Here is an 11,758-nt window from a genome sequence, read left to right on the forward strand (position 1 = left end):
GATGGTGGTAGTGGTGTTGATGATGATGTTGTTAGAGGTTGAGGGGAAGAAGAATAATGGCGAGGTTCCCAAACAGTCTCCCAAACCGGTTCACAAACCGGTTTAGGGATTGGTTTGGTTCAGGTTTGAAAGCCCCAAAATGGTTTAGGCTTAACTAGTTGGGTTTGGATAAGGCCAAACCGGTTAAGCCTAAACCAAACTGTTGTCAATCCGTAATTGAGAACTTGAATCGAATCATTGATCCCGATCGTGCTATTTCATGTAAAGAGGAATTTACACAAGATAACCCACACAAGGGTTTTAAGTCTTCTCTCACGGCATCACGACCTCCTAGTTTAGGTTCCTTGCTATCCCACTCAAGTAGCACACGCACATGCCCATGAGGTGAGAGGTAGGGCTCCTACATGTGTAGATGCTTACATAAGTTGCATGAAGATGTTGGTCGTGTGTGTGTGTGTGTGTGTGTGTGTGTGTGGATAGACATTGAAAACTATCGACCATGTGTAGTTTTTTCATAAATAAGACACGGTAAGTTAAAAACTCAACTGATTGAAGTTAGTTTGAACCTTCCAACCCTATCTATATAAGTAGGAGGAACACTAGAGCTTGTAAAGCTACTAAGGGGTACATTGGTTATTTTTTTAAGATAAGCAATTGTAATATGTTGACCAAGGAGCTTGACCATCACACACTCTTTTGTATTGCCTCTCTCCCATTCTTTAATTTGAGCTATGTGTGAATACTTGTTCATGTCAAAAAGCAATAGATAACTCGCTACAAGTTGGTGGTGGTGGCTATGTTAGAGTACCACCAGAACTCCAAAATAAATCATGAGTCCATCTTTTGTTGTAACTACCTGTCTCTTATGGAGATTCAAATGCCAGGAAGGTTAGTAAAGAACTGCATGTAAAGTTAAAACAATGGCAAGGCATTAAGCCAAGTGTAAACCTCAATAAAGACAAGAATTTTACACATACAAAGACAGTGTGTCCTGAAATTATCTCTGATTTGTAATATGTTTAGAACCATGCTGATGAAATTGTTGTTCATTTGGTCAAAAAAGAAACACATTGCACATTAATGAGGCTGGAGAAATAAATAAAAATCCATGTCTGTTTGAAGCTAAATCAAATAATTAGACCAGGAAATGCTCATTCAGAACCAACATCGTGGTCTTCACATTTATATCATATCCCCTTTACATCAAGTAAACAAGCTTTTACATTTTTATGTAAAAACTTCAAATAATCAATGAGTGGAGGGAAAGATTTGAGTTCCCAACCTAATGATGCCAAAAGCTGAATGAGAGGTGTTAGCTTTAATATCTTAGGCCATAAACTTCCATAAATCTGTTTACATATATGCTAAAATCAAACATTGATGAAAGCTGAACTGTACGCTCTATACGCGAGCAACTTCTGGACTAGCAATGAGTTAGTGCTGAATTTCTTTATAGTAACAACAGTGCAACAGCTCGATTTGTTTCCTTACTGATGGTAAATAAAAAGGATCTATTGCTCTTTACAAATGCTACAAATAACAAAAGCATTTTTTCATATCATTGCCGTCCCTCTTTCAGAAAAGAATTTGTTCCAATAGTCAGGCTATTGGAGTAATGATCACCCATCATTAAAACAGTAATCCCTCGGTGTAAAACTCTGATCACAAACATGGTTGTGTACAAAGAAGAACAAATTCCAGAGCACACTGCACATTGAGAGACTAAGGATCAAACCCTAAGAGTGCCAACCTCATATTTAACCAAAATTGATGAGGATTGGTTAATCAGAACTCCAAGCTTTGCAATTCCCGTCTATTTACCAAAAAAGAAAGCAAAATTCTTGAAGAGGATAACCCACCACCAATAAGGCACCATTATTCAATAACCAGTCAGTTACCGTAAAGTGGAATTACATTGATTTGTTCGGAAGGACTCCTGTGAGAGAAGTTTCAAGATGAGATTGTTGAACCTTTTGGCCCCAGAGCCAGGCTTAAGAAAAGTGAATTCTCCTCGCTCAGAGCAAGGGTCATTATTCTCTGTTTTATTACCAACACACCACCCACCAGGAGTGAAATGATCCCGACGCCGACCAAGCAATTCCCGATCGATCCTATCAAGCACTGGATCATCTCTGTCAAATTTCCTTGCAAATGGAGCACCACTACTCTTCATTTTACCGAAATCTTTTGAGCTTAACACAAGTGGGTGTTGCTTCGGAGGAACATCCCATGCAATGTAATGTAAATCATGATTCACTGTAGTATTTCTATACTCTCTTGCATTGCAGATTACAGTATGAAAGTAACCTTCAGGAGATGAGACGATATTTGCATAGTACATCAGAATGGTACGAGGGAGATTATCCCAACCACGAACACAGTATTCAATAAAACTCCGTGTCAAAACAACCCAAGCTGAACCTGTAAAATTCATTTAATGAATTTAAGATACTTTTTTGATGTTTACATTGATATTTATTTTCATTCATATACATAAGAAGAGTGCAGTTCACTTTGAAGACAATAAAGTTTTTCAAGATCTCATGGTTTTTCTACATCTTTACCTCTTAACAACAAAAACAAGCATATAGGATAAACACGGAATTGCTGGATACCACTCCAAGATAATGCATTTATGCTTTAGTTATAAAGCGTTATTATGAAAGCATTGTTTCAAACTACATGACATAGATAATGGAGGGCTTTGATATATGGAAATGTGATCAGTTTTTCTTTTGCAAAAATATTTTGCATATTTTGAGCTGCATGAAAATCAGTAACCATAAGTTTAAGGCATAACTGCAATAAACTGGTAATTTCAATTCCAGTTGCAATTATACGATAAAAAAACTGAGAAAAACACAGGTTATCACTTGTACACAAACAGCCAAACTAATGGCTACAGGGTATCAAATAGAAAAGCAATTTTGTTTATAGATGACAACTAAAAGCTACCAAAAATAAACTAAAATTGCAAAAAGGGCACAAGTACAAATTGATCCAGATGTTGAATGCCAATGCTCACATACAAGCAGACTCAAATATTACCTACAAACAGCTTGAATTTTCAATGCCTTATATTACTTCTACCCACACATAGCGTAAAGCAATAGACATATGGAGAAACTCCCAAGTAACCCTGCTCTTTTCATTATTTCCTCAAATGCCCCCTATTAACCAGTATTATAGCAATTATATCATGAATTCGTACCCTTTTTCTACCTTTCTAGGTTTGACCAAAAGCATTTTCAGAAATAACAAAGAGTTGGTTGTATTTTAAGTTATAATGAAAAATGGGCAGAATTTCAGGTTTTCCATATTGATATCAAATTACCAACAAACAGCTTGAAAGCATTAGGCACTGCCCGGCGTTGAGAAACCAGAAAAACATCGGCCTTCTTTGACAAGTAGAGGCCAGGATCTATGATTATAGGCTTGACTCTTTGATATCTGTTAAATTAAAGTCTTTTTAAGTAAGCTAGTTTGAACAAGAATACAGCTTCATACAGCTTCATAATTGAGAGGGATAACTTACTCTTTCCACCCCAATTCACTGCTGTGTTCAATAAAGTTAAGATCCTTTGGTAGAAGAGATAGGCCATGTAGAAAATCTGCATTCGATACATAAGATGGAAGAAGTTCATAAGCTGCAAAGCCACCTTTAAAGAGAAATCCATCCATTGAATTTGAAGCTAGGAGGATAGGAAATAAACAAATGCATGTACGAAAATCAAGCCATTCTGACCTTCAGAAAAATATGTATATTTAAAGGATAGTCAAGTTATACAAGTAAAATGCATGAAAGATGCTAAGCAGAATTAAACAAGTAAAACACATGGAAGATAATAAACGAAGTTATACAAGTAAAATGCATGGAAGTTGCTAAGCCTCTTTGATTGATTGAGCAAATATATGCCATATACAGCCATCTTTACAGATAGAATACATTTATGCCACATATCCATCCATCCTTATCGATAGAACACATTCATTCAATATTCAGATTCCAACCATCTTCAACAACAGGCCCATATATTGCCATATCCAGATATCTTCATTAATGTGGCACATATAAGCCATATTCATGAATAGAGTGCATATATGTCCTATCCACCTAGCTATATGAATAGAGCACATATAGCCATCTTTACCAATAAAAGGAAATATATGTTGTATCCCTCTGTTTATATCAATAGAGCACATATCTTCATCTGTAATATCCCCCCGTTTATATCAATAGAAAACATATTTTTATCTAGCCATCAATATCACAGATACTAATCCCAAGAATATATGAGAAAAAATCTAATATATGCAAGCACTCACACAATAAAGACAATGAGCAAAGAAACCATGCCATCTTAAGCCAAAGGACTACACAGGCATATCATCTTTAGTGAAAAAAACAGACAAATGACAAGATCAAAAATACCAACCTTCCTTTAGTAAATAGAAGAGGCCAAAGAACAAAATCAAAAATAACATTGTTTATGACTCAAGGAATACATACCATCTTGAGTTACCAAAGGATAATCAGATGCACTGAGGTTGATGAACCAATCCCAACCTTTATCTTTCTTCAACAATATTGCAGCAGCATGAAGTGTACAAGTAATCATAGTAGGCCCTCTATAAGTAACAAGGTTAGCCTTGCTGATCACATCAACATTCCCAACCTCGATGAATGTAGGATGCAATTTCACATATCTAGCTAGATCAATCCTTTCTTTAGGTGGGGCTTCCAGGTCTAGATGTAGTATATACCGATTGTTCGGGTGATATATTGCTTGTAAAACTCGTTTCATCCTATGACCATCTCCTTTGGTACCAGAAATGAGATAAGCTAATCTCGGGATTGTGGTCATAGAACCTATCCATGTATCCATCGGAGATGGCATTGGAACAAAGGCATCTTTGTCATTGATACTGTGAAGATTCCGAATCTCTTGAGGATCTGTATCCTTCTCACCGACATTAAGATTCACATGATGCTTCGGATTCTTCTCGCCAAGATCCAGTTCCTTTTTTACTCTGTTGCTGCTGGTGAAGCTCTCAAATCGATGATTATTAGTAGTGGTAGTAGTATCCTTTATGTTCACCATAGCTGCCAAAATCAGTGTGAGAGAGATCATTGAGCTTGCAATGAAAGGGAAAATCCATGTCTTCTCAGTAACTTGGATCAGGGGTTTGGACTTCATAGCGGAAAATTATGGACAAGCCTTCAGTTTATGAAGGAAAAGCCCATCAGGGTTTTGGACTTGATTATGAAAAAGATGAGTAAACTCTTCAATTTATGAACGAAACCTTCAGTTGCTGGAAAGAACCTTGAATTGGTGAAAAGAATGCTGAGTTTATGAACAAAATATCAAGTTGAGGAAGAAACCCCATGTCTTCTTTCTAACTTGGATTAGGGTTTAGGAGTTCATAGAGGAAACGTTTACGAAGAAAACCCATGGCTTTCTCTGTGGCTTTGGATGAGGGGTGCGAGGAAAGCGAGGAAGAAAGCGTCCGTGTTCCTAGCAATTCATGTCAACGGGATGCTTTACACAGAGGTATAGGTAAGGGCATTCATTCCCTCTCAAAAAAGAGAGAGAAAAGACAAAGATACAGAGAGACAGAGTAGCTTCAAGGAAGCCATAGCCATAATGTATGTACATATGTATGTAATCATCAGATCAGATAGTAAACACACAGACAGACCTAAATGTATCTGAAAACAAAACTTCTAATTCTTCTCCTTCTTCTTCTTCTTCTTTGATTTCTATTGGATCTCCGGCTCCATCTTTGCGGCATCCATCCCGATCCGATCCGATCCGATCCGATCCATCCGATCAAAGATCCCGATCCGATCCGATCAGACTTTGTTTCCTTTCCCCCGATTCAGCCTGATAAATCCATGATTTCGTGCATTCCGATTGCTCATCGGTCGACCGACAAAATTCGAGATCTGTCATACTTGGTATTGTATCAACATCTCATCCGATCCGACAGTAACCCAAGATCTAGCATGTATCGGCAAGTAAACGAGCCCGAGACTCCCAATACATGCCTACCATGGTTCTCATATCGCCCACAATATCCCACCCAAACTCTCATGGATTGCTTTTTCATTTCACACTCGCAATCTCGCCGGAAGAAACAGATCGTGTTACCTTTTTCCTCACATCCGGTCCCGGGGGCGTAGGCCATAGCTAGGCATCTGGGAGATGCTGATAGATGGATGCCTTTTATCCTTTTGATGTAAAAGTAGTGTCCATTTAGAACAACATTGTCACTACACAAAAAGAAGCCTAGCTTATGTAAAGAACCATCCACGTCCCTACTAGAGTCCAAAGTTCAAACCCTTTATAGGTGCTAGTAGTAAGCTCGGCTCATGTAAAGACAACTCATTTGAGGACAAGGTACCCACGAGAGCTCATTTGCGATAATTGTCGATTCGATTTTTCCCTTCACCTCTCATATTATATGAAGCCGTCTCGAACAACACTCGATTTCACTATAGACCCCACAACCTAAGGTAGTCAAACACTTTCTTAGGCAATAGGAATGTAAAGTTCTAGCCCCATTGAGTGTAAACTAATTGAAATGGTGATAAATGTATCTCAGTTGGCAAAGGCCCAAACTTGCAACGTGACAACCCAAATGGCTTTAAGTTGCTCGTTTAGCGGTATTTGAGTAGACTTAAGAGTGGCTTCATACCCACCCTTACTCGTCTCATCACCTCTCATAAACACTTGAAAATAATGTAGGAGGTGAATCGCCTCTCACAAAACTCCTTGTTGAATATCCCGATCCTAGAGACGGACAAGCTAAGGTTGAAGAGAGATAGAGAAAAGCTAGAGAAAAGAAGAGGAAGAGAAAAGAATGTTATATTATATTATTAGAGGAACAATACAATCTTCTTAGCCCAAATACAAACACAACTCAATAGAACTCATTTTCTTTATATGACTCTAAATGACAATAGACTTTCTTTCTTCCTTCCTTCTTCTACCAAGCCTCTTCTTACTTCTTGTAGACCTTCTTTTCTCCTCCCTATGGCTAAGAATACCCTCCTATTTATAGGTTTTTGGTCTAGTTATTCTTGCATTTAAATATATATATATATATACGCGAGTCTATGTGAGACATTTTTTATACCACTATTTCTCCTCTATAATCCCAAATTTTTAATACAAGATATTTTTGGAAACCTCTCGTTGTCATCTTTTTTATGCATATTTTCTATGAACTTTTGGATTTTAGATGAAGAAGTTATGAGCTTTTTTTTACCTATCTAGATCATTGTATCCTCGTCTTGCTTTTTTCTACTTTTCGATACTTTTGAAAAACGCCTCTAACCATAGTACGTAAAATTCGTGTTCGTCTAGTATAACATTCGTTTTCCTACGTTGGAAAACGAATGCGAATGTTATCCAAACATTCTTGTGTTTTTTTTTTTGTTTTTTTCCCATTTTTTTAATGTTTTTTTTTGTTTTTTTTTCATTTTTAGGCTTATCTACCTCATAATAAATAGTTAATCCAAAAGTATGATATTTATCATTCTTTGAGGGTGTTTTTCTTTCGCGAATGATTGAATCATTCACGAATGCGAATGTACGTATGGTACGTATGGTTCATACTATGCCTCTAACTTTATCCCTTCAAGTTCCTTCCTTTTTTTATTGTTATGATACTTGAACCTTTCATATCGCGCTTTATTCTTGGACATCTTAGCATCCAACATATTTGTAACAATCTTTTCTCATGAACAAAAATTGACTTCACAATTATAAAATATGTCAACCTTTTAGGCAATGAACAATAAGCACAACAAGCTAAGGAAGCCAAAACCTTAGGCTTGAAAAGACTATCCGGTGGAACCCTCTAAATGTTGAAGTCAATGTTTCACTCCTTTAACAAATAACCTAAAATTCTACGAGTATATAAGATAACTTATCAATACTAGAAACATGTCGGCTTGGACACTGATTAGAACAACATATTGAACTTAATATAGAAGAGGTATTTAAGTAGATTCATCTTGCGAGAAATTAGAGTGCTATGAGTTGGGTATGGTGAATTTATGGCCTCCGCTACCCTCAATAATGAAGAAATTTTCTAAACCACTAACTGAATAACTACCCTAGAAGTGGCAAGCTTTTAAGGTAGATGACATTAGTTTCATACTCGAAGTGATGATACCCACCATACTTGATACAACATTAGGAATTTGCATCATTATTTATGACTAGTTGAAGAAGTGTATTATGGGTTAGTTTAAAAATATGTGGTCATGGATTGGTAATCCATATTAGGCAGCCTTCTTTTTTATGCACTTTTTCCTGGTAAACTTGGACTATATTGGTTTTGTTTTCCTTTTTCATAAGAGTTTATTATGACCAAAGTCCATGACCAACTCACTTGCTCATAAGATAGGATGACCAAGGAGACAACTTGTTAGCTAGAAAATGTTCACGAGTCTCATTGAGGGTATGTATGTGCACCCCATCACATGCAAACTATAATTCAACCATGACTTGGGTACATATGCTAGCTACGATGGATAAAATATACTACTCTATAGGCACCAATTATTGCAATGAAGATGGTTTCAACCTCAATGTTTTATGACAAACACCTTTCCTAACATTGAGCTTATTAGAGAAGAAGAATTGTCTCCACGATCACTCAAGAACTTCATCAAGATTCAATGGCTCCCATGTGCAAAAACAAATTCAAGAGCAAGAGAATTTCTTGGAGTGTTATGCAGAACTCATGTACCATGAGTGTAGATTAGTTTCATTTCTATACTTGATAAAACTATCTTTCTATCTCTAGATGTTTAGTAACGATCGGCAACGGTTCGGTTCGGTTTGAGAGTGTCAAAACCGAATCGTTTAAAATTTTGAAACTTGAACCGAACCACGAAACTATTAAATCGAACCATTTAAAATAATTCAAACCGTTAAACCATTAAACCTTTAAAATCGCAATTTCGGTTTTCAACTTAGGTCAAAATTCAATTTTAAAATTTTAAATTATTTCATTTTTTTAATTTTTAATTTTTCAAAATTTTAAAGATTTTCTCAAATTTTGAGAATAAGGCTTGAAAATGAAAAGGTTATTTAAAAGGAAATTTTAATTTAAAAATAATAATAAATCGTTAAAATGTTTAAACCGCAATTTCTAATTGTTGAAACCGAACCGAATCATTTAAAAAACCTGAATTTGAACCAAACTGTTTAAAAGCCGTAGTTTCGTGGTTTGGTTCAGTTCAAACCGAACCGTTGCCGAATGTTAATGTTTAGCTATAAAGATACTCATTGTACTAAGGTATTCTACATCTCATGAGAGCAAGCTTCCATATCTTGTATTCAACTCTAGCTGAATGGTTTGCAAAATTGGCAATTGTGTTGCTTCCTTCTTTGGTTGTGGGCTTGGCTTGCGTGGAACTTCAATAGGTCTATCCATTTCTTTTGTTTCACCATTATCCTTTTGAGTGGTGTTTTATGGGTTTTATGATTACTTGTGAGTTTACAAGTGGATTAGTCTTACGGGGCTAAGGTTGAATCATCCTTATTAAGTATTGTGGGAGCATATGGACCGCCATAATTTGAGGGTAAATTGGCATTCGTGTCTATAGGTGAGTCTTCCTTGATGTATTAAGGTAAATCAATTTTCATGTCTAAGGCAAGTCAGACCAAGTCTTTTCTAGCCTACAACCTTAGAGGTGAATCATCTTTTTTATGGTGTTTCGGAAATTTAGCTTATTTTCTAAGGAATGATATGTCCTCATGTGGTCGAGGCAATTAACTCTATGCGTTATGAGACAAAGCAGCCTTATGAATATGAGGGCAAGTTGGACCTACATGCTTGGGGTGAATTGGCCTTAGTTGCCAAATGCAAATCCTCTCTTGTGCAATAAAAGCACCTAATGCAAAAGGTACCAATTTGCATCTCTTTTTTGGGAAACAAAGCTATTCCTTAAATTCTTGACAAGTTATTGACATCCTTGTCAAGGTGGTTGGGCTACCAACCAAGTGAATGCACAAAACAAAAAATGTTGTTAGGGAGTCACTAGTAATGACTTAACAATTTAAAAAGCAATTAAAAACATTGATACGTTAATAGAAGACCATTTTGACACTTTGGAACTCTAACTGCACTATCAAAATGTCTCTTCCAATTAACACAATTGCTTGCCATTTGAATTTACGAAAACCTCTACCAGAAGCCTTGAATGCCAATCTACTATCCCTTACACATGTGCCAAAAGATGTGTAGTGGTCGTAAGCATAATTTTTCCTTGGCAACATTCTTTCTCCACATCGAGATTGTTAAATGCTGCCAAACCGATTTCTAATCTAATTTTGGCAACATGGGTTGGTGCAGAGCCAAACCATCCCTAAGCCTCCTATCGCTTAATGCAAACCACCCAAAACAAACTTTACTCAACCATCCTCACTCTTATAATTAGTTAAGACACATATACTTCACTTAAACGATGTAATCCGCATTTTATCATGTTAACTACTTGGGGAATGCAAAGACGTAAAGAAACACAGTTAAATAACCATTCAGATTCGAGAGGTAAGGATAAGGATAAATAGATAAGTAGATTTTATCACCATTCGTGGATATTAAATATGGCCTATGGAACCAAAAGTGAATCCTTCTTACCCAGTATGTGTAGATGTGAGTAGTGACTCTAGACATTTGCATAGGCCACTCTAGATGTGAGCCGTAGTTTCGTGGTTTGGTTAAGTTCAAACCGAACCGCTGGCGAATGTTAATGTTTAACTATAAAGATACTCATTGTACTAAGGTATTCTACATCTAGAGTGGCCTATGTAAATGTTGCAATGGAGAGTGCACGTTGTGATTGCTAGAGGAATGTGTGTAGGGAGTGGACCGATTGACGATGCATGGAAAGCAAACTTAAATGTGGTGAAATGTTGCTGATTGTATCAAAGTGTGATACTCTTAACTCCCACAATTGTTGAGGGAAGACTTGTCTCACATTGAAGAGAATGTGAGCTAAGTTATTGTGGAGCAATGTTGTGGATGGAGGAAAAATAGGATGGGTTCTAGCATGTATTGATTAGTAAGATTTCCTTGTTCGCAGAAGAAAATGAAGTTGTACTTTGGTCAATGTGTTTGTCACACACATTTGCAAGGTTTTATGGAAACTTTAGTTTTTGGAAAACGTTAAGGAATATTTCACATGAAGAGCGACATTTATGTATTATGACATGTCATCATGTTTGTCATATGAATGGTTCTATAGGTTGGGAATGATTTATTAGTATTTGGATCTCTAACAAACCCAAAATTCAATAGTAGGCATGGTGTTGTTTATCCTTTCATAATGAGAGTTATTATTTGTGTGTGAGAGAAAGAGGCTCTAGACAAACCCAAAAATCGTCGTTAGTCATGGTGGTGTTTTTCCTTTCGTAATGGAAGCTTCATCTTTCTTTTTGTTTTTCTTTTCCTTCCTTTCATGCGAATGGAGGGGGATATAAATACTAATGTACTAAAATTCTGTCCTTAACTAGAGCATTAAGAGAAACTTGATTTATCTTGGATGTCATTGGGAAAATATTGAAGCAAAATAAGGTTTGTTGTCCTTTAGGCTACCCTACTGGTGTTGATGTCTCATGCTTTCAAAGTTTGACTAGGATATTGAATACAATCTTGGATAAGATTGTTTATACTTGATCATTTAGTTTATTCACTAAGATATACATTATGGAGAATCGGCACGAGTTGGGTTTCA

General features: G+C 36.5%; 1 protein-coding gene across 2 annotated transcripts; it reads right to left on the reverse strand.

The window, feature by feature from the left end:
• Nucleotides 1-1,033: 1,033 nt before the first annotated feature.
• On the reverse strand, nucleotides 1,034-5,556 carry LOC147860930 (beta-glucuronosyltransferase GlcAT14B-like). Of its 2 annotated transcripts, XM_087323446.1 has the most exons (4): nucleotides 4,511-5,550; nucleotides 3,536-3,611; nucleotides 3,335-3,450; nucleotides 1,034-2,421 (listed from the first exon to the last, which is right to left on the reverse strand). In XM_087323446.1, the coding sequence occupies exons 1-4, from the start codon at nucleotides 5,196-5,198 to the stop codon at nucleotides 1,895-1,897; spliced, it is 1,407 nt and encodes a 468-aa protein (XP_087179572.1). In that variant the 5' UTR covers nucleotides 5,199-5,550; the 3' UTR covers nucleotides 1,034-1,894. The 2 variants fall into 2 exon arrangements, with proteins under 2 accessions (XP_087179572.1, XP_087179573.1); XM_087323447.1 differs by lacking the exons at nucleotides 3,335-3,450; nucleotides 3,536-3,611 and having other exon boundaries at nucleotides 4,511-5,556.
• Nucleotides 5,557-11,758: the final 6,202 nt, after the last annotated feature.

The sequence above is a fragment of the Azolla caroliniana genome, unplaced genomic scaffold, assembly GCF_043228905.1.
Source record: "Azolla caroliniana isolate FFs.n. ecotype wild unplaced genomic scaffold, voAzoCaro1.0.p SCAF_8, whole genome shotgun sequence".
NCBI classification, from domain to species: domain Eukaryota; kingdom Viridiplantae; phylum Streptophyta; class Polypodiopsida; order Salviniales; family Salviniaceae; genus Azolla; species Azolla caroliniana.

What these genes read in the sequence shown, in the direction of transcription:
- LOC147860930 (XM_087323446.1), bottom strand. Translation starts at nt 5,198, where the DNA reads ATGAAGTCCAAACCCCTGATCCAAGTTACTGAGAAGACATGGATTTTC. An exon ending in TCCTTTGGTAACTCAAGATG is followed by an intron (nt 3,612 to 4,510) that starts GTATGTATTCCT and finishes TATCGAATGCAG; the next exon opens with ATTTTCTACATGGCCTATCT. An exon ending in TGCTTTCAAGCTGTTTGTTG is followed by an intron (nt 2,422 to 3,334) that starts GTAATTTGATAT and finishes TGAATTTTACAG; the next exon opens with GTTCAGCTTGGGTTGTTTTG.